Source organism: Lissotriton helveticus, chromosome 6 (genome assembly GCF_964261635.1).
Source record: "Lissotriton helveticus chromosome 6, aLisHel1.1, whole genome shotgun sequence".
Classification (NCBI taxonomy): Eukaryota; Metazoa; Chordata; class Amphibia; order Caudata; family Salamandridae; genus Lissotriton; species Lissotriton helveticus.
Window position 1 is genome coordinate 1,338,262,404 of NC_136067.1, and position 23,623 is coordinate 1,338,286,026.

The 23,623-nt window shown below is 43.8% G+C and overlaps 1 protein-coding gene across 1 annotated transcript in view; it reads left to right on the top strand.

Annotated features, from left to right (window-relative positions):
- CST7 (cystatin F) overlaps positions 1-23,623 on the top strand; it is a 226,901-nt gene that overhangs the window by 117,134 nt on the left and 86,144 nt on the right. The window contains exon 3 of the mRNA XM_078646982.1: positions 19,547-19,663. Within this exon, the coding sequence (XP_078503108.1) occupies positions 19,547-19,663 (117 nt within the window). The remainder of the gene's footprint in view (positions 1-19,546; positions 19,664-23,623) is intronic.

The following is a 23,623-nucleotide window of genomic DNA, read 5'->3' on the forward strand; positions in this document are numbered from 1 at the left end:
CTCTTATAAGGATTGTTCCATATTGCATGTGCACAAAACTAGTGGAAGCATTAATATGGGTTGATTAAAGTATATCCACTATTAAGTGTAGTACATTATGCCCTGGTAATATCGACATTACAGCAACTTTACAATTAAATATTGAACAACAAAGAATGAGCCTTTCCACTCGTTTTCCACATTTAAAGGTGTAAATTTAGCACTCTCCTTTTGTTGTTGATAAACATGCATGGACTAACGTACATGGAAGGGGAATATTTATATTTCATAATACAATAATCACACTTTACTTGATTTATATTTACAATAATTTTCCAACTGACTGTGAACACTAGAAGATGGACTTAAAGTTGATGTATATGGACAATATCTCAGTGCCATTTGTGTGCCGCAACCTAAATGCATAGGATATGTCATTCCAACCTGTTAGTATAAGCCTGCATGTCTGTTACCTACTGATTGAGATCCTTTTCTATGCTGTTAACCCACTTGGTACCATTTGTTATCCCAGTCCGCATCTTTACAAATTCTGAAACTACATGAACAATAACAAATAAACAAAAATCCTATATCGCAGAAACTTGTAGACACTGAGTATATCGCCACTGTTCTGAAATTGAAACAATATCCCTGAGTCTTGGTGAGCAGGCACGAGTTCCTATGCATGTTTACATTCAGACAACCTTTTGGGGTGACTTTGCCTCTGTGGCTGGAACAAACCGCTGTTTGACACAAATGTCATATGTACCATCAACAGATTTTAGAAGATACTGTCCTAGATGATCGCGGAGCTCATTGGCTCAGGCGAGAAAACTTGCACTTAGATTATGCAAAAGTCCTTTGGGTTGAGCCTTCTTGACCACTTATGAGACCTCAATATGGTACACATTGCCTTTGGCTACTCGGTCATCGGAGGATCATTACAGAGCTGGAAAAGCTACATAGGCCTGCTTCTTTAAGGAAACGTATAGCTAGAGGATCGGGTCACTGGTCGTTTTTAGGTCACAACCTACTAGAGGCTAAGGACATCTTGGGGAAATTCAGAAAGCTGACCTAGGAATGCATTGAACCCATTGCTTACCATTGGCTTTGTGGTTTGTAACTTACATTTTCTGGCTTTCTATTTGCTGGCTTTATTTGCTCCAGGCAGTCCAGCGTGATGTCATCCCTCCCATTGCCCAAACCTTGTTTGCTGTAGTCCTTCATGAACTCACTTTCTTTAAACAGGCCTTTAAATCTTGTTCTTATCTTGTCACGTTTGCTGTGCATTCAAATACTGAGGTCAAGTTCTCTCTTCCAAGGGAGCTTGGTGTTTACTTTTCTATCTCTGAATTCAAAGTAAGAAAATGTATGTGACAATCCTGCTGAGTATCCATGTAAGAGGAAAAGGTGTAGGATGGGTTTTTCTAGCACACAAAAACAAAATGAACTGTGATAGTGTTTCAGAATATATTAGATTTTGCACCTCTTAGAAAACTTGCAACCCCAAAGCACACCACTGGAGACGCTAGCATTTGCAAATATGCCAGCGCTGGCATAACTTGTTAAAAGTTACAGCCTCTAAGGAGGGGGATAATAAATTTCCTGCGTAATGAGTTATAACGGGCACAGAAAAATATTAAGTGGAGAGTGTTCTGTTCAGAGAAGTTATCACATGGGCAGGGATTTAATGCCCCTTCCTTAAAAAACCCTTTTGGAAATGCTAGGAGCCAGGGGACCATATTATACCTACATCTTATTGAAACAAACAGATGGGAAGGTTTGTTTTTGTAGGATAAAAATGGTTGCAACGGTCTACCAAGGCTCAGTGTGACAAAACTTCTCACTGTAGGTTTTACCAGTTCCCTCTCCTCTCTCATTAACATAGATCTATCCAAAAACTGCTTCTTGAAAGCGCTGATGGCTGAATTGTCAAATGCTTTGGGACTCAAAAATAAATCTGGGCATCCAAGAAACTTCCATCTGGGCCTTGATGTATCGAACCCATCGGATATCTAGCCCCTTACCTAAAGAAAATGCAGTCTTGGATGATCAGTTGATTTAGATTTGGTGTGGGTTGAGCCCAAATTCTCAGCCAACACAGTAGAGGGGCAACCACAATCTGATCGGAAATAAAACCTGCTCCATGGATATTAAAAACTAGAGTAGAGGGCGAGACCGACAACAATCTGCGAAAAAAGGTATTTTCGACCCCCTGTATTTCTCTAACCTCTGTATATCCCCAAATGTCACTCTCATAGGTCACCATTGGAAGACACTTGGCATTATAGATCTTCATAAGTGCCGGTAATGGTTTAGAGCCAATTCTTTTTTCAAAGTCTAGAATAGCCCCGGAAGCTCTAGCCAACGTGGTTTTTTTTTGTGTGTGAGCTGCGTAGATCAAGAACGCTGGTCATCAAAAAGAACCCCTAAATACGGGAAGGCGGGGACTTTTACTAATTCTAGATCTCTGCAGTAGAAATTTGCCCTCCTTGCCAACTTTGAGCCAATGGACATGGAATGTGAATTTTTAAAATTAGTAATCCGGTCCAAGGACTCCATAAAATCTATAAAACAATCTAAAAGCTTTTGCAGCCCCCTCACAGTCCTTGCTACCAATACCGCATCGTCAGCGTACAATAGTGCGGGAATCATTTTAGTGCCAGCTCTAGTGATGTCTTTACAACAGGAAGTCAGGGCAACCCCTACCTTATTAATGTAGAGTGTGAACAGCAAGGGGGCAACAATTCACCCCTGCTCGACCCCTCTTTTAACTGCCCAGGAATCATTTAGGCTCCCATCTACATTATAGTGCACTGCCGCTGTTGTATTTTCATGGATGGTTGCCAAAAATGAGATCAGGTTATCCTCAAGGCCTAGGTCTTAAAGGGTCGCCCAGAGCTTTGTTCTGTTAACAAGGTCAAAAGCCGAGGTTAGATCCATAAAGGCCAAATGGAGGTCCCCGTGCTTTGCGACCGTGTACTTCCCTATCACCAAGTAAAGGTTGAGACATTGGCCCAACGTACCTTTCCCTTGCCTGAAGCCATATTGGAGCTCGGAGACTATACTATTTTGATCAAGCCACTCTGTTAGGCGAGCAAGGACGACTTTCCCCATAATTTAAGCCGCGGAGTCCAAAAGCGAAATAGGCCAATAACAGGCCGGATCATCTCTGGCTCCCTTTTTAAAGATCTGTACAATCACCGCCTTGGCTCAAGACGGGGGAAAGCCAGACTGGGTGGCTGCATTAAAAATATGGGTTAAAATTTTTGCCCATAGCTTAGGATCAGCTTTATAGAGATCAGCCGGAATTCCGTCAGGACCCCGGGCTTTTCCCCTGACGTGGACATAATTGACTTAGTGTTTTCCTCCGTTGTAAAAACCAAGGGATGTGAGACACGAACACTGCCAACTGTCCGGGCAGGGGTTCCGTTAATCACATCACTATACACTTTCCCAAAGTGTTGACCCCACCTCTCAGCAGGGATTAAACAGTCTTTATCAGAATTTGATGATTGATCAAATGTTGGGCTGTTCACAACGCTCCAGAATCTGGTACTATTTGCCAAAACACTGGCTTGACTAAGCTTTTCCCATGCCATCTCTCTTAGTTGCTTTTTCCGACTTTCCACTGCCGCTTTGTATGCCCTCCTGGCATTCTTGACTCTATCCGTTACCCTAGGTTCTTGCTTAAGGTTCTGCATAAGTACTTTAGGAGTACTCATGCAGGTTTCATCAAACCATTTTTTATATTTATGGGGCCTTGGTCTACATGCTACAGTTAGATTCACCGCTACTTTCCTTATAATTCGTTCGAAAGCACCAAGAACTAATGATGGGTGAGAGTCCTGTTCTGAGCAGATCCTGAACTCCTGTGGACAGTCACTGATTAGATTATCAATAAAACTGTCGGGAGTAATCGCTTCCCACCTTATTCTACAAGCTTGGTCTATGGGAACAATATTAGCATTGGTAGGTTTGGCCATAGGTATTCCCTTATTGACAGCGGGAATATTAATGTCCAATATCAAAGGATTATGATCACTAAGGCAATTATTTGTTACCCTTAATGTGCCTAGTAAGGTCAGCAATGAAGCGGAAACTAGAATGTAATCAATTATGCTTTGCCGGCCTTGACCAGTATATGTGGGTCCTGTCCGACTGTACCGGGCAGATCAAATTATGGGTTGATAAAAAAAACCTTCTAAAAAGGACCGGGGGGTATGTTCAAAATGAGTTAACCCCTGGGAGCCATACTCCTCTTCTAGTCTTGTTAAACAATTAATAGGGCAAACGTGGATATTAGAATCTCCAAGGACTAATATATTGTAGTGGGTGCCAGCGCTGCCTTCAAAGTTAGACAAAAAGACGGTGAGGGATCTTAAATGCTCTAGATCATCACCTCTAGTGAAGGAATTATAAAGAATAACCACTAGAAGAGCAGGCAGATTCTTCCCTGTCAGTTCAACTGCCAAAATATTAGGTGAGCATGAGTCTCTCAGCTTTGCTTTATATAACAATTTAAGATCAATAAGCAACAATAACCCCCCTCTGGCTCTCCCCATACCGGTGACGGTATAGCATGTTTACAAAACGATTTAAACCCATCCAGAAAATAGGATTCATTGGCCTCCCATGTTTCCTGAAGAGCTATGATATGATGGGTGGCAAGAAAGATTTCCCAATTAACATCCCCCTTTTGGCCCTTAGGCCAGCAATATTCCATGATAATACTTTTGTGCAGCCTCCATTAGTTGGTATCCGGGTAGAGATAGAATTGGCAATACCAGGTAGAGAGGGCTGACACTCCAAAAGGGGAGATGTAATTGAAATCCATGGACTAGCAAGGGGGGCATGTATTTCTTCCTCCGTCTTCTCCTCCGGATCCAATAAAACCTTTGGGACTATGATGCTAACAGGTAGTCAATCTTGGGTATCTAATCCAGACAATACCTCAAACCTATTTATAACTGGGATAGGAGGGACTATCTCTTTCGATGTTCTCAATGGGGGCTAGTAGAACTATCCCAGCGGCAAAGCCTAGATCGAGGTAACGGGCATAGGGCACAAAACATGTGCCCTTAAAATCGTTTGGACAACTGCAGGGCTTCGGAAGTTAACAATCACACAGTCCCCCTCAATATTCTTTGGCGACTGCCCCACCCACCCCACTCTGCGCACCATTATGATGTTGTTACTCATGGCTACTCTAAAGCCTTTATGTCTGGATAGCCAATCTACAGTTTTGTTACGCAATTGGGTCCAAGATTCAGGTTGGTCCGGTCTTAGCAGGGGAATGCCAGCCAAGACTACGACATAAGGACATGCAGCTGATGGGAGATCTAAGACATACCCGGGAAGGCTTGGTAATCACAGCATTTAACATAGTGGGGCCTTCTCTATGATCATTACAGGGCATCAAAGTAGATTTAATATGTTCAACAGTTAATATTCCCTGGGAGCCTCCGGCATGTTCTGTTCATCTGGGCGGAAGACATTTGCCAGGCCACCTAACCCCTGGCCTCCATTGGGCAATTGCGCAGTGTTCCCCCCGATCCAGATGGCAAACTAAGTGGTCGCAGTGTTACAGTGCGCGCATTGCCAATGAGCTTATTTCCTGCCCCATGGGCCAGATCCCCATTACAATCCGTAATGTGATGGGGCCACAGATCCTTTGTCTCCCCCCGAATAGTGCTGTGACACCCACATACCCCCCAATTGCCTGGGCCATGAGCACCTTTTAGAAGGAGCGACAGTTTTTCTTCAATCTTCCCTAGTTTGTTTAAAAAAGTTGCTAGGAGAACACAAATTAAAGTCACCAGGCATTTCCAATGATCAGGATCGCCTCCATGTTCCACCAACGTGGGGGAGTCAGAATTTAGACTATGGGGTGTATCGCAATTAGGTTTCGGGGAGCAATTCTCACATGTCCCTAGGGCTTGGTGTTTAAGCTTAGCTTTGGACTTGCCCCTACATGCCACAACACCCCGTGTGCGTTTTGCAGGTGGTTCCCCGTTCCCTCCCTCGTTGTTAGATTCTGACCTAAGTTTGGAGGAACATGCCACACTTTCCCTTTCCTTGGCAGTTCTTTTGGATCTGGTGGCTCGGTCACTTTGAACTGCCTGGGGCGTCAATACAATGTGGGCTTGGTATAAAACAGGGGAAGTGGGGAGATTCAATTCCTGCACTGGGGTGGTCCCCACCAGAGCCCTAGAAAGGCTCCACCTTGGGCTTTGGTTAGGCTCAGTCATACATAAGTTGTCCGCCTCTGAATCACCAGATACGCCAGAAGCGCCGGCTTCTAACGACTCCCTACTTGAGCAGGTCATAACTTGCGGGGCACTCAAGGGAGATTTAACCATGGTCATCGCCCCCAAGGATGATCTTTTTTTGTCCCACATATGACCCCAAAGTCAGCCTTTTTTCTGTGAGCTGAATTTCATGCTGTAAAACTGATTCTGCCCTTAATAAAAATGCACCCAGCGTTCCCACTACACCCGCCCTTGGTCCGGGCCTTGTCCGGGCTAAGTCCCGTGCGAGTCCTGCGCCACGGGTGGAGAAGCTGCGCTATGAGCGCGTTGGCCCCGCCTCCCCCTCACTCGCTGCAGGCTGGTGCGATGCAATCTGGGGATTGTAGTCCTCCCCAGAGTGTGTGTGGTGAAAAGAGAGGTGCTGCGCAGGATTCTGTGGCTACCGCGTTGCTCCTGGGACCCTCGTCCCACCAGGAGTTTTCAGGATGACAGATGCAGCGTTTGCGGGCGTTTCCTGACAGCAGAGAAAGCACAGGGCACAACAGGTGTGATGCAGGCAAGTGAAAATGTAATGGTCATGTCAATTGAAAATGTGTTGTCTGGAATGGTAGTGCTCTACCACACCAGGCATATTTCACCCTACGCCACTCCACTCTATGCCTTTCCACTCTATGCCACACCACTGCACTCAATGACACCGCACTCCATGAGACGGCACTCCACTCCCCTCTACTCGAAGACACTCTACATGTGACTCCATGCCGCTCACTCCACAACACAAAGCCACACTTCACGCCCCTCCCCTCCACTCGCCTCACTCCAATCTACCCGACTCCCCTTCTATCTATCCCACTCCACTTCTATCTATCCCACTCCACTTCATTCGACTCCAATCTACCCCACCCCACTCTATCCCACTCTACTTGGAAGAGGTGTGGCGCCGCGGCCAGGGCGACTGACGCTGGAATCTGGGGACCACGGTTCGATCCCCGGCTCCGGCGGCAGGTCAGCCCAGCACCATGTGACTCTGGGCAATAGCTCGCTTAATCTTCCCGACGGCCCCCCAGCGCCCAGAGAGCCTTACGGGTGATTGTGCGCTTTACAAATGTGGACTTTACTTTACTTGAATCTACCACACCTCACTCCACCCCAATTTACTCTCCCCACTCCAATCTACCCCATTACCGTCCGTCTATCCCAATCCACTCCACTCCGATCAAATCTACCCCACTCCACTACAATCTACCCCACTCCACTCAGTCTAACCCAATCAACCCCACGCCAATCTATCCCACTCCAAACAATCTACTGTACTCCACTCAAATCTACTCCACACTGCTCCAATCTACCCCAGTGTACCACACTCCACTCCAATGTACCTCAATCTACCCCACTCCAATGTACCCCAATCCAATCCACTCCACCTGATTCTACTGCAGTCTACCTCACTCAAAACTACCCCTGTCCAATATACCCCACTCCACTCCAAACTCCATACTCCATTGCAATCTATTTAACTACTCTCTACTCTAATCTACCCCACTCCACCACAATCTGCCCCACTCAATCTATCCCACTCCAATTTAACACATTCCACCCAATCTACCTCACTCCACTCTACCACGCTCCACCGCACTCGACCCTACTCCAATATACCACCCTCCACTCAAATCAGCCCCCACGCCAATCGAACCCACTCCACCCCAATTCAATCTACCCTATTCCAATTCAATCTACCCCACTCCACCCAATCTACCCTACTCCAATCTACCCCACCCAATATACCCCGATATACCCCCATCTACTCCACTCTACCCCATCAAGGCAATCTACCACACCCCTATCTGAACCTCCAATTTTCCCCACTCCTAACTACCCCACTCCAATCTTCCTTCTACAATCTATTCCACTCAATTCCAATATACCCTACTCCAATCCACCCAGTCTACCCCACTCCAACCCACCCTAATCTACCCCTTACACTCTAATATAACATACTACACTCTTCCCCAGTCTCTCACTTTACCCAAATCTTGACTCCACTCCAATCTATCCTCCTCCACGCCACCCAACTCCACTCCAGTCTACCCCACTCCACTCTACCACAATCTACCCCACTCCACTCCACTCCACCCAATCAGTCCTTCAATCATTTGTAAACCACAACACTGTCACCCCTATAGGTATCTGGGTGCTGTGTCTCTGTCAAACAGCCAGGTCTGCTAGTGAGGGGGCTCTACGGAGCACGAGGGGAAGTTTGTTCCAGGTCTTGGCAGTGATGTAGGAGAGGGAGCGACCACCAATAGATTTGGGGCGTGCAAGGGCAAGTGAAGAGGAGCACATGTCTAGAGGGTTTTTGGAAGTTCAGTCGATGGTTGATGTAGGCAGGTCCGAGGTCGTGGAGGGCTTTATAGGTTTGTGTGAGGACCTTGAACTGGCATCTCTTCTGAATGGGGAGCCAGTGGAGGTCTCTGAGATGGGGGGCCAGGCAGGTTTCTTTGGGGAGGTCCAGTATGAGTCTGGCTGAGATCAGAAAATATATTTGAGATTGCTGGGGTCGGCAGAGGCTTTCTTTAGGAGGGATTTCAAGTCTGCGTGTATCCATCTTTCCGGGAAATTTGCTGTGGAGATAGAGGTATTGAGGATGCTGGTGAGTTGTGTTCATTGTGAGGTTGTAAAGGTGGTGGGGACAGGTGTCAGTGGACGCCCTGGAGTGGATGGAAGACCGGATGGCTGAGGTGGTCAGGGTGGTGAGCGGAGACTAGGTGGTAATGGTTTGGCTGATGTTCACTTGGTTGCGGTTGTCGGGGGTTGAGGGTGGCGGGTTGGAGGTTGGAATTGTTGTTGATGTTGTTGATCTTCCTGTGGAAGTAGCCCCCACTACACTCTTCCTCAATCTACAACACTTCATTCCACTCTATCCAATTAACCCCACTCCAATTTACCACATCCCATGAAAATCTACCACACTCCAGTCCAATCTAATTCACTCCACACCAATCACCCCACTTCATTCCAATCTACCCTACCCCACTCCACCCCAACCTACCCCACTCCAATATACCTACCCTAACTCAATCTACCCAGCCCCATCCCAATCTACCCCACACCACTCTATCCAAGTCATTCCAATCTACCCCACTCCCCTCAAAGCAACCCCAATTTACCCCTTGCAAACTACACCACTCTGATCTATCTCACTCCAATCTATCTTACCATATCTAGCCCACTCCAAAGTACCACATTCCACTTCGCCCTAATGTATTGCACTCCAATCTACTTCTCTCCACTCCAATCTACCCTGATCCACTGCTCTCTATTCTTCCCTGATCTACCCCACTCCACCCCACTCTACCCCATACCACTCTACCCCAATCTACTCCACTTCCCCAATCTACCCCAATTCAATCTACCCTACTCCCCCACTCCAAACTACCCTAATATATCCCACTGCACTCTACCCCAATACATCCCACTCTACCCCACTTCAATCTGGTCTACTCCACTTCAATTGACCTAATCTATCCAACTCTATCCCCTCCGTCAATTTACTCCCTCTTTCAGCTGTCCCTTTCTCACCTGCCCGTCGCTTTATCACCGGTTTTTGCCAGTCCACTTCTTTAACACCTATCACGTCCTTGCCTGCATTTCTGTCCCTCGATCACAGCTCACTGTGTAACTTCTATTTCTTTATCACTCTTCTCTTTTGTCTCTTTGCACACTTTCGCACAACTCTTTCTCAGCTGTCTATTACTTTCTGAGCACTGCAATTTGCCTCCATTTTTCTCTCTCTTAGCTTTTACCTATCTTTAGCTCACTCGGACAACCTCCTCCTCCTCCCCATCTCTCTTTCAGCTATCTTTTGTTTAACATGCCTGTCTCTTCGTTAGTCCACTCTCACAGCATTCTTCTTGCACTCTTCCTTGCCTTCATTCTCTCTGTCAAGTAAGACTAAGCTGTCTCTTTATCATCTTTCTCACACAGAGATCTCGCGTTTTTCTCAACTTTCATACACTTGTTTCCAGCTCTCTCTCTAAGCTGCCCCCAAAGCACCACTCATTTTGACACCACTCGCTCTATATGTTTAGAATTTCTCACCTTAGTTGCCACAAACCAAGGTCGGTTTCAGATGAATTTGGGTCTCATTCTGCCCACGGCATGCCACATCCTGCTTACAGTGCCCTCCAGGGTGCTTTCTAGCCTTGATGTAAGGCTTAGAGAAATTGTGGTGGTTCGTTTTGAGGCATGACTCTTAGGTCAATTACTGGCCGCTCCTATGCATCCTCTGCAGAACCCAGATGCCTCTTCCCTCCTTTTGTGTGCATTCTCTACTAAGCATGAATGAAAGAAAGAAATGAGAGCAGCAAGTGTGGTACACTAATATGATGAATAATCTGATACAAAAACTGAATTTTTAAGAAATCTAGGGTGTAATTTAAAAAAGGTTGGAGAACGTATAAGCTAGAAACTTTGTTAGAAAATACGTACTGACATTTCGGAAAGCAATTATTTTGAGACCATAATGTGGGAACATGTTCACCCAATTGAAAGGCCCTATTTTCCTCATAAAACGTTCTACACTCTAATACGAACAGATATTACATTTTTCCCCTATGCATCCAAGTTACCTAAACTCTAACGCCCTGAGAGTATATTTCATGGCCAATGAATGGCTCATCTTTAACATCCGTGCTTTTGACACAGTAGGATCTCAATGTAGCTTGTTCTGGGATACCGGTGATTGCTTTGCTAGGAAGGGCTTGCTGGGTTAACAGGGAGCTGGACTAGCAAAATGGCCTGCAGCAGCTTTATTGGAGGCATTTATTAAATTCAGACTTGAATAGCCTCGGATAAGACTACAATGTATACTTTGAGATGGGTCATATATGATTGTGGCACACCTCCTACACATTCTGTATCTGAAAAAAAAGGTTGGCAGCAAACTTGTTGCCATCTTTTCAAGTACAAGACACTGGTGTTGAAAGAACCTCCATGCTCTTTGTAAGCAAAAAATCTGGACCTCATAAGGTTTAAATTCTCTGCACAGACGAACCAGACTTCGTGCCGTTTAGCCTCAACTCGTACTGACCAGCTACGTCAGCAGAAACAACTTGTGCAGTGCTAATGGAAGGAAGATCCATTTTGTTTTGCTTTTGAAAATGAAGCATCAAAAAGAAATAGCAATATACGAATTAGAAGAACCCTGGGAGAAAAAAGAATCAAACCTGGAGAAATCTCGGCTACTAGAAGTAACCACGCTTTCCTTACAGAAGTGTATTTACATTGGAATCGGTCAATAGTGGTACAATTGGTTCTTTAACCTCCAAATGGTCCATTAGTTCCACCTCTGGTCCACAATCATTTGCAATATGCTGCCAGTTAATGTTAATTGTTTCTTTAAGCAGACCAAAAAATACCTTACTAGTTCAGACAATTAAAATCCACAATTATTTAACCCCTTGGCTGCGGGGGTAATTCCGCCGCGGCGCTGGGGTGGAGGAGGGGTGGCGAGGCGCCGCCATGCTCGTGACGGAACCACTCCGTCACGCGCCACAGGTGCGCTGTGCTAGTGGCGGAGTGGTTCCGTCACGGCCCCGCCTGCTCAGCAATTCGGCTGCGCAGGCGCGGAATTGATTCAGCGTGGGTGGAGCGGCCGCGGAGTGACGGAACAACTCCGTCACTAGCACAGCGCGCCCGTGGCTCGTGACGGAGTGGTTCCGTCACAAGCATGGAACGGGTTAAAGCAAATGAGCAATTGTCGAATCTTAGAACAGCGTCCATACAGAAAAATAACTAATACTAGGAATATATTCAGCATACATGTATCTATTGTTTGTAGAATTTCATCTAGTAGGGCATTCGTTTTGTTAATGACTATGAATTGCTTTCGTCACCGCTCTGCTAAACGCACAAACCTTATAGAAATACAAACCTTGGATTTATAATCCTGTTTTAGCTTTTAGACCTATGCAATAGTGAACATTAGCCAAAGGCAATAGTTCTCACATAGGCAAATTGGTGTGATTATTTTAAAATAAAAAATGTTTTAATTATTTTTATTTTTTATTGCAGGCATGTGCCACAAAAATGAAAAGGAAAAAAAGAAAGCAAGCTGACATCAAAACATGGTGGCCATGTGCTTGCAATAGAAAATTTAAATTAAAAAAAGAAATAACAATCATATTTAATTTTAACACACGTGTTTCCGAGCATGCAAGTATACTTTAGACATGTATAAAACCTTTTTAGTTTTAATGCACATGAAAGTAACATATGAACATCATTAGGATAAAGCAGTGGTTCCCAAACTTTTTCGATCCATTGGCCATTGTCTGTGGCTCCCCACTGTTTCTTTTTTTTGGAGGGTGGGGTGGATGGAAGTCCGGCCTGAGGAGTACTTACATTTTTCTCCCTGAAAATAATTGGGATGTAGCTGATGAAGGTATTATAATCATATATGCCGGGTGGTTCGTATCACTAAATCAGCGCCTCTAATAAAATATTCCTATTTACACTTCTTTGACCATGCCTTTTTTAGAGTACCCTCTCAAATGTTCTTATCCCACTTACAGTGCTAGATTGCACCCCCATGCATGTAGGCCCCATTCTAAAAGTGTTTTGCACTTGAAGAATATTTGCATGCACTTCCATTTCTACCCATATCATACGTGCCAACACACCTGTCTCAGCAGGGTGGCTCACGATTTTTTAAATCACATAGAGCTTTATTTTTGCTGTCTCCTCTCTAAAATTGCCTCCAAATCAATGCAATAAAAAAATTCCTCTGATTTATTTTTTAAACGTCTCTTTCTTGCTTCTAAATGTTGGCATTATGGCGTAAATTGTGTTTTACTCCCCTGTGCTCAAGGAGAGAACAGGCCTGTCTGGAAATGTGTGTGTACTGATAGAAATGTGTACTGGAAGTACCTATGATTCAAGTACTAATGTACTAATTAATAATACTTAGTGAGTTTAATAGACAGGACAGCTGTACTTTCCTGATAACTTGCATTGGTGTATAATGTATTTGGAGAAAAAAAAACGAAAACCGATCTAACAAAATAAATCTGGCATCTTTTGCTTACTTTGGGAGTGTTGGAACGTGGGGATCCAGTGAATTATGGAGGTCATCTCCCTCGACATGCCATCAATTAAGCATTACATTTACGGCTTTAGGCATGTCACTTACAAATCATCGATATCATGTGTTTAAGTCTAGTTAGTTTAACTGAAGCCAGCAGACCCTTCAACATTAAATGCATTAAAGTTTGGTGCGTGGCTCCCCTGGCTAGGTTTGACTGATCCCCAGGAAGCCACGGCGCAGAGTTTTGGAACCACTGGGGTAAAGGGAGGATTCCATTGGCTTTCAATTACTGTAACCTAAACATCCAGCATACAAAAGATTAAAGTATTGGCAACATAGTGTTGGACCACCAGATTTAGCTCTAGGGTACATTTCTTTTTAGGAAGATGGGCAAATGTAAGTGGAAGAAAAAACACTACTCACATTGGGAGACAGCCAGTAGCTGAAGTGGGATGTCCCAGACAGTATTGTGTGGTGAGTGAAGGCAAATTGTGAATGCAGTTAAGCAGACCAATGGACAAAGAGGGCGCATCGAAAACCTCTTACATATGTATATGTGAACATATGTATGTCTGTTTATTTTTTATTTTTACTAATATGAAGTTGGAGAAACCGCTAAGGCTGCCTGTAAGCTGCACCTAAAAATTACATAGCAAGAGCCCTGGAAGTGGCTGCTTTGTAAGTACATGCTAATCTCTACTTTCCGCCCTTTTACTCATTTTTTAGCAGAATTCTAAGCTTCGTAAATTCTTTAATGGAAGGGGGAACCGTAGCAGCTATAATACAGCAAATAGTTACTTCCATTAATGAAATATATAGTACAAAACATTGAAAAATAAGAATCGTCATGCAAGCTTTAAAATCTCCCTGATAAATTCACCATGTTGCTGCTATTTTCTTAGCTTACTGTACTGCACACATATGAAATCGAGCATTGGCCAAATGAATAGGCCTGGCACTGGCTGCCAACCTCTTATTAAGTCTTGTTTTGTTTTATAAGGGTTTTTGCAAACCTTTATTGTTTGGGAAGCTGCTGGGCCATCATTAATCTAAACAAAAACATTGGCTAGAGGCAAAGATGTTGTTTTGGTCTCAGAAAGAGCACATTGCGAAAATACTCTCTGGCACTGAAGGGAAAAATGTGTTTATGTGCTCTTTGTGGAAAGGCAGCAAGCCGTAACTCATTGTGAAGTCAGTAAATGCCTGAAATTGGATGACATATGGGCCTTCGTTGCATGCTTGAGCAGGTGGTAGAAAAATGTGAATGACAGAACTGCTGACTAATGGACGAAGTCTAGCTATAAAAACCCCCATAGATTTATTATACACATAAATTTAGTAGAGCTAAAACAGACTTAAAAAGCCAATCGGTCTGGTATTAGCTGCCAGTCTCTTACCTTTGAGACAAAAGGAGGAAGGCGAGAAAATAAAAGAGGAAGGAAGGCAAGAAAGAAAGAAAGAGGAAGGCAAGAAAGAAAAAGGCAATCAAGAAATAAAAATAAAGAGGAAGGCAAGAAAGAGGAAGAAACAAAAGAAAAAGGAAGGCACGAAAGAAATAGGTAGGCAAGAAAGATCAAAAGAGGAAAGCAAGGAAGAAAGAAATAGGAAGGCAAGAAAAGAAACAGGAAGGGAAGAAACAAAGAGGAGAAGAAATAACAAAAGAAAGAAAGGAGGGCAAGAAAGAAAGAAAAAGGAAGGCAAGAAGGAAAAAAGATAGAGGAAGGCAAGAAAGAGAGAGAGCGAAAGATGACAGGAAAGAAAGAGAGGAAGGCAGGCAAGAACGAGAAAGGAACTAAAGAAAGAAAAAGTAAAGAAAGAAAAATAAAGGAGGAGGAAAGAAAGAGAAGAAATTCAGAAAGAAAGAGGAAGGCAAGAATAACAGAAAGGGGAAGGTAAGTAAAAAAGAAAAGGAAGGAAGGTGAAGGCAAAAAAGCAGGCGGAAGCCAAGACGGAAAGAGGAAGCCAAGACGGAAAGAGGAAGCCAAGACGGAAAGAGGAAGCCAAGACGGAAAGAGGAAGCCAAGACGGAAAGAGGAAGCCAAGACGGAAAGAGGAAGCCAAGACAGAAAGAGGAAGGTAAGAAAGTTAAGGAAGGGAAGAAATGAAGAAAACCGAGATCAAGGCAAGAAGGCAAGAAAGAGGAAGGCAATAAAGAAAGGAAAAAAGAAAAGTAGGCAAGAAAGAAAAAAAAGAGAAAGAGCAAGGTAAGTGTTAGGCCTGGCATCATTGGCGTGGGTTTCCCCTGTATTTTTTGCTTTTGCCTCCTGTTTTGCTGTGTGTTGGATTCTTTTTGCTGGTCTAGATGCTTTGGGCACTTGGCCACTGTTGTTCAGTGCCAAAGTGCAAGTGCTCACTTTGTAAATTATTGTTATGGATTGGTGAATTTATGATTGGCATATTTGATTTACTAGTCAGTCCCTAGTACAGTGCACTGAGTGTGCCTAGGGCCTCTAAATCAAATGCTGCTACCCACATCAGCGGCCTGTAAAATGTAACTCAGACTTGCCACTGCGGTGTCTGTGTGCAGGTTTGTACTGCTATGTCGACTTGGCAAGTGCACCCACTTGCCAGGCCCTAACCTCCCCTTTTCGTACATGTACGTCACCCCTAAGTAGGCCCAAGGTACCCATGTGGGCACGGTGCAGTGTATGTGAAAGGGAGAACATGACCTGATGTATGTGGCATACCCTGACAGTGAAATACTGCCAATTTCATTTTTTACTAATCCAAGTCTATCTGTCCCATAGGATGGAATGGTGAGTTTGCTCATAACATCTTATGAGTATTACTGCCCATGGAAACAAGATTGGAAAATAAAGCTTGATATGCCTGAACTCAGAATGTTAAGATGCATCTTTTAGCGAGGGTGATTTTACATTCTGGGTTTGAAAATACCACTTTTAGAAAGTAAGGTGAAGGCAAAAAAGCAGGCGGAAGCCAAGACGGAAAGAGGAAGCCAAGACGGAAAGAGGAAGCCAAGACGGAAAGAGGAAGCCAAGACGGAAGAAATAAAGAAAACCGAGATCAAGGCAAGAAGGCAAGAAAGAGGAAGGCAATAAAGAAAGGAAAAAAGAAAAGAAGGCAAGAAAGAAAAAAGAGAGAAAGCGCAAGGTAAGTGTTAGGCCTGGCATCATTGGCATGGGTTTCCCCTTTATTTTTTGCTTTTGCCTCCTGTTTTGCTGTGTGTTGGATTCTTCTTGCTGGTCTAGATGCTTCGGGCACTTGGCCACTGTTGTTCAGTGCCAAAGTGCAAGTGCTCACTTTGTAAATTATTGTTATGGATTGGTGAATTTATGATTGGCATATTTGATTTACTAGTCAGTCCCTAGTACAGTGCACTGAGTGTGCCTAGGGCCTCTAAATCAAATGTTAAGATGCATCTTTTAGCGAGGGTGATTTTACATTCTGGGTTTGAAAATACCACTTTTAGAAAGTAAGTATTTTCTTGCTTATCCATCCAGTGTGCCTCTAATAGGTTGTGTATTGACTGTCTGGCTTTGGAGTGACGGGGGCTGGGGATGTGCATTCTGTTCAGACTGCCACTTGGGGGTTGAGGTGTGTCCTGCCTTTCCAGGGTGAGTCAGGGCTGGGCTGAATAGACCTGTGCTGCATTCAGAGTAGGGGGAGGAGATTTATTTGACACCTGAATGGGCCTTGTCTGCCAAGGACAATGCTGTCTCCAACTCCTGCCAGGAAGCTGCACCAGAGAAGACAGAACTGGTTTGGGCTGGGGAAAGAGCTTATCTGCCACAGAGAACACATGATTTTACTGTATAAAAAGAGGGGCCCAGACTTTTACTCTACTTCTGGAAATCAAGATGAACCTCTGCCAAGGAGAAGAGCTAGAAGAAACTGAAGGGGGAGTACTGCCCCTTTGCTGTTTGCTGTCTGGGGTTGGCCTACAATGGCGGTTTCTGCCAAGGAAAGGAACTGTGTGTATATCCTTCTTATAACGTGTCTCCAAGGGCTTGAAGTGGAGCTTGTCCCCTGATCAAGAGGTCTAAGGAACAGCAAAGAGCTCACCAACCTTCTGGGCATCGTCTCTGGAACTGCTGGTTTTAGTTGCCACAGAAGAAAAGGGCAACCGACTCTGTCAAAGAGTCCATCGCAGGATTCTTTGTCCTGAAGACACTGCCGCACTTTGCACCGTGTCCTTGGTCTCACCGATGCCGTTTTGATGATAGTCACCGAGCCGTTGCTCGCACCGCATCCTGTGGGCACAGCCTCACTTCACTCTATCTGGACGTCACAGTTGGTGCCCGACAAGTATATGGACCGGCTCTGTTGCCTGCACTGCAGACTGCCAGCACCACATCGAGCACCGTCTCACCTTGCACCGTAAGCCTTGGCCTCACAGATGCCATCTGGACGATCGCCACTGAGCCACTGCCTACACCGCATTGAGAGGGCACCGCACTCTGCACCGCTTCCATTTTGCAACGCAACCACAACGGTTGCCCCGACCGGCTCATAACATTGCGTCGGCTGCAATGAGAAAGGTACTGTTTTCTAGTCTGTCTTCGCTTTAGCTGACCCCGCACCGACGCGGCCAGCTGGAATTGTTAGACTGGGTCGTTTTCAGCATTGAGGTATCCCCAGACAGACCTACCAAGTCAGAAGAACTGTGTTTTTCAGATATTTCTGCAATTTAAAGGTTATATTGCAAAGTAACTATTTTTACTGTATTGTATTTGGGATTTTTGTTGTTTTGAGTCTTGTTGGGTTTAGATAAAGTTTTACCTATTTTTCCAAACTGTTGTGGTGTCCATTTGTAGTGTTTTCACTGTGTTACTGTTTGCATGCACAAATGCTTTACACACTGCCTCTGAGATAAACCTGTCAGCTCGTGCCAAGCTACCAAGGGGGTGAGCAGGGGTTATTTTAGTGCATCCCCCTTACCCTGACAAGGAAGAAGGGTCCCTACTTGGACAAAGGTACCTACCTCTGCCAACTAGAGACCCCCATTTAGAACAGTTAGGTAAAAAGGGAAAAAAGATAAAGGGAAGAAAAAGAAAGAAAGAAAAAGACACAGGAAAGCAAGGAAGAGACATGAATGTAAGAAGGGAAGGGGAAGTAAAGATAGAAAAAGAGTGAGCAAGAAAGAAGGTAAGAAAGGAAAAAAGAAAGAGGAAGGAAAAAAGAGAAGTCAAGAAAGAAGGCAAAAAAGAAAGAGGAAAACAAGAAAGGAAGGAAAAAAGAGAAGAAAAGAAAGAAAAAGAAGCAAGGAAAGAAGTAAGGGAAGAAGGATAGAAAAAGTGCAGAAAGATTGACAGACAGACTGGGTTGCAGAGATAGAGCACACTCAGGTGCTTATATTCAGAGTTCGTGTGAGCTGCTAGTATCTTGTGTAAAAAGCAGCAGTCCATCAACTGAGGTGATTTCAAAAGGAATTTACATTAGCATTGGCAGGAGCTGATAAAGCTGGAATGTGCCCTGTGCTCTCATCTGGTAGAAAGTGGCATGCTATCACATCGGGGTCTATAAATAAAGGCAACACTAAAGTTGTAATAAAGTTTAAAAAAACAAAAATACTGGCACTGAAAGAACTACCTTGTTTACGGATGTTCTCCTTATGAAAGGGCTGAATGCAGTCACTCAAAGTGAAGGCAGCCAGTGGCTGAAATACAGGTATTGTGTTCGAATAATTGGTGATCAAGGTTGGAGGAGAGACCTTGTGTACGGAAGGGCATTGGGCCGCACACACAAGGGATGATTTTTTGAAAAATATTGTAATACTATTTTGCTGAAAGCAATTTCCCGGTTCAGCCTTATCTCATCAAATACAAAGAAGCAACAGCAGGATACTACTATTTTTTTGTCTAACAGTATGTGTAGATTAATAAATACTTAGGCGGAATTAAGGTGACACAAATTTGATTACGCTATTATATAAAGAAAAATTTGGGTATTATGCAATGATTCACACAGCGTCATACCCCCACTTTCTCTCTCTTTATTTTTCACCATTAGACCTCTTCCACCACCAACTTTATCTCCTTGGAGTTAAAGCAATGTTTCTTTGCGCTCAGGTCCTTATGGATTACTGTATTTCTTAATGCTGAAATAAGCTTGGTCATATATGCATATTTCACGCGCATTTAGTGCTGTATTTCAGGGCAGCAAGATGGTGATTGGCTGTCTTTGGACAGGTGGGAGCCCTCCTTATGGTAGAGCCCTGTGAGATATAACTAGGGGGCAAAAACTGTTATTAATAAGTGATTTACCATCATAGGTTGTAAAAGGGATGAAGTTTATGCTCGAGACCAAGATTGGAAGAACAGTCTGCCGCAAAGAAGAACCCTATGACTTGGACAAATGCGAATTCCAGAAAGATCAAAAACTGAAGCAGGTAAAGCAGTCGTTTCTTTTCTTGTTTATACCTTACAAACGTAATCGAGGTTACAATTTCGATTGAAACAGGCTTTACGTTGCTCAAACTTCATGCTGAAATTTTGTTTAACGTTGTAATAGGGCTTTCTAGACAATGGTGGAAGGCAAGGAGATGATTTCTTATATAGAAAGCTGCTGAGAAACCCTATGAAATTTTAAGCGTGGCTAGGCAGCACTTCTATATAGAGCACCCATTGTTTCCAATATATACAGAGTGTTTTTTTGTGTAGGCTCCCTTTATACATTGAGTTGTGGCAGTCCCTTTCAGCCATTGTTTTGAGTTCTTGTCAGTCACATCTTGGATCAGCCTAGAGGAGTATACATCTCTTCTAATTGCTGTTGTCTGCCTGGAGCATCATCTCCTAGGAAGTGGTTGCATTACAATGCGGGAGGACCAATTTACATCTGAATGTACTCTCAACCACCATACTTTTTGTAACATCAAACCTTTGTCTCATACATGCATTCCTTAAAGAATAATTAACTTAACTGCAGCAAGTATTTTGTAATGCTGTGGTCAGGACTCGAGTGTGAGACTGACCTAAACTTTGCCAACTCATGTGTATTCCTATTTCCACATGGGATGACCATCCTTGGGTATCCTGACATCAAAGACAAACCAACCAACTTCAGCCATAGCATTACTAAATATTTAATCATCGGTATCTAACATTGTTAAACAGTGTTGATGCCACCAAGCTCCATTGTGGCTGTGTGTATTCCTTTTTTCCTGCATATGTTGGCAATGCTTTCTTCAACAAGCATCTGTTAGATCAGAGAAAAAGTTATTATGTATATTAACGGCAATACCTATACATATAAGTGTGTCTTCACCTGCTTTTTCCATAACCAACAGTAGGTGCAATCACAACTGTTATAATTACTATCACCATAACCCAACATTAGGAGAATATTTAGCTCTTAGAAAAGCTAGAAAACCAGCACAAATCACTATACTGGCAAAAATAAATATGCACACTAAATATTGAAGCCAGGCCCTCTACATGATTTAATAGCTCACACGAAAGGGCTCAAGGAAGTATAAAGCTACAATCTAGACAGAGTCTATCCTATAAATCTTCCAATTCTAATTAATCTCACACAAATTATAGGGTAGCTACAAATAGTGTATAATGAAGCTGAAAGCAAAAATAAGTAGTGAGTAGAGCAAGTTGGGGCACAACATTGTTGTGGACGAAAATTCTCACTCACCTGAGGGTGACATGCTTCATCATTGGGTTTCTGCAACACACAGGGACCGCAAGGTACCCTGTGTGGGCTACAACTTTACCCAAGAGGGAAGGAGCTGGAGTGCGAAGCACTTGTTGATTCTACCAACTCGTTAGTGATAAGGAGGGGCAGAGTGCAAAATAAATCAATCAGATGAATCAAAAAGTGTGTGTGATAAAAACTACCTATTTAGTGGTTCTAACTTTATTCTTCCATACTAAAAGGCAGTGATTAAAAATAGAGTGAATGTAGGGTTATGGATGTATACCCTCTCTAGAGATCAACATGTTTCTGCCATATCGACAAGAGGTTCAGGGCCTTCATCAGGATCAGAACATAGTCACTCTGCTATTCAGTGAGAAATCATATATATATAAAATGATACTTAGGCCTCTATCCCTTGACTGTCACGCATTTAAATTGGACAACAAGATCAGTCAGGGGGCTCTGTTAAACAAAAACAACAACACCACAACTTAACAGTTGTTGCACCCAAATGTAAGCAAACACCCAATATCTAACAACTTAGGCAAGGTGGATATTTTAATTATACTTCCCTAAGTTGACTTCTAAATATCAACTCAACCATCTATCGAGTGTCGTACTCGGTTGTTGATCTGATGGGAATTAAAATACTTCAATAAGCACTTGTTTACATCAAAGCTTACTGCAGACACCTAAGCATAACAATGCCTTATCACCTAGTTTGCTCATCTGTGGCACTGTAATTTTAAGGTTATGACAGAATTAAAATACGTGTCACCTCAACGCTTCCCAGATTCAAATGTTGCTGGTTATTAATTATTCCAAAATGTTAGTTCTCACATCGTCTCCAGTCCCGCTTATCATTGCTAGTGCCCAAATCAGTAACTTAAATCTTCCGTACCAACGAAGAAAGATTACATTTCTCGCTATATTGTATAGGATCTCACTAAATCTAGGAAACCTCTAGACGGCCATCAAACAGAATGTCCTATGTAATGTAATGTAATGTAATGTACAGGAATTTATATAGCGCAAATCACCAAGCGGTTTCTAAGCGCTTGCTTAGGGAACCCGTCCTGGTATTCCTATGTGAGATAACCCCGGCAGGGTATCCGCAAGGTGAAAGCCAGGCATCCCGCCGCGAGGGGCCGTTGTGGAGATTAAGCAAGCTATTGCCCAGAGTCGCAGAGTGTGAACCCGTGAATCGAGTAGGCACCGGAGCGAGAATTGTCGAGTCCATGGACATTTTAGGACTCAAGACCCCGCCGAGCCGGGAATTGAACCATGGTCCCGGGCTGATCTCTGCTTCCAGGTCTGCGTCCTCTAACCAGTGAGCCACTGAGGTAAGCACAAGAATGTGCTTACCTCATTGCAACACCAGGTCAGTAAACCGACACCTCGAGTGGGAGCAGCCGTCTGCGTTCTGTCCGCCATCTATTGTGAAGATTGAGAGGCGGAAGTACGTGGCGACGCACGGCGTGTATCACGTGTTGCAGGCCATTCGTTGCTATGGAGACATGTAAACAGTTCACTCCATTTACAAACCCGTCTAGTTCCTGTTCATACCAGGAGGTTGCCCGGGTTTAAAATTCATATTGTTAATATTTACGCGCACCAAAGGGTCTTGTGAGAAACTAGTGATGGAATATAAACGTCTGTATGTGGAATGTGTTCAGATGCTAAAACATGTGATCCAGATATTTAGATCACGTGGCTCTGAGTAACCGTCTCACTAGAACCAGGAAAGAAGCCTGCATTCTGGTCGCTCTATTTATGTATATACTAGAATGTATATCGGATGCCCTAGTGCCATCACGGCATTAATACTCCAATAAAAGAAACAAGAGGAACAAAGAGGAACTGCAGAGGCCGAAAATACGCCCTGTATTACGTTCATAACTGATCGATGGATGTCGATCTATCGATCTCATCACGAAAAAGGGGGGGGTTGTAGAAGAATGTTGTATTCTAGGAGACATTGAATATATCACCATACATAGAAATTAGTTTGCACTCGGTTTAAATAGTGGACTAAGCTATCAATAAAGCGAAGTACCACCAGGGCAGAGTTAACAAAAGGATCTCGATTGCAGATTTCATTATAGTGTAACTCTGAGAGAACGACCTTAATGAGAGCTCACAGCACACCAGGGTATGTCATCATTAAGTCCCTTATGATGGCTGCCCAATCTAAACACCCATCTTTGCTCTCTACGGAATAGTACAGATTCAAGGGGTCCCATATCTCTGTGGTAGTGGGGTTGGTCTAATACCACCCATTTCAGGTCTCCTTCCGTATGTCCCATGTCCAGGAAGTGTCTAGTTAACTTGGTGTTAGTTTTTTTACGTCTGATAGAACTCTAACCTTCTGGTCGTCATCCCTACATAGTACAATTGACACGGGCATTGTATCAAATACACAACGCCTTCCGTGTTACAATTAGTATGATTCATGACTACCCAGGGAGTCTTCAGACCCAGTTCCAATTGGGTGATACAACTTGTTAGATGGCATACCACACATGACCAACAGGGAAAGTGCAGGAGACAGCTGTGAGGGTTATATTAAGTACAGATAGAAGGCGCTCTGCCTATGGTAAACGTTACGTTTCGTAGGAGAATGTCTGTAGCGTGGTGCGTGAAGAGCGAACGGAATAACCCTAACCGTTCTGAGAAAATCTAATAGACCTTCATTAATGAATAA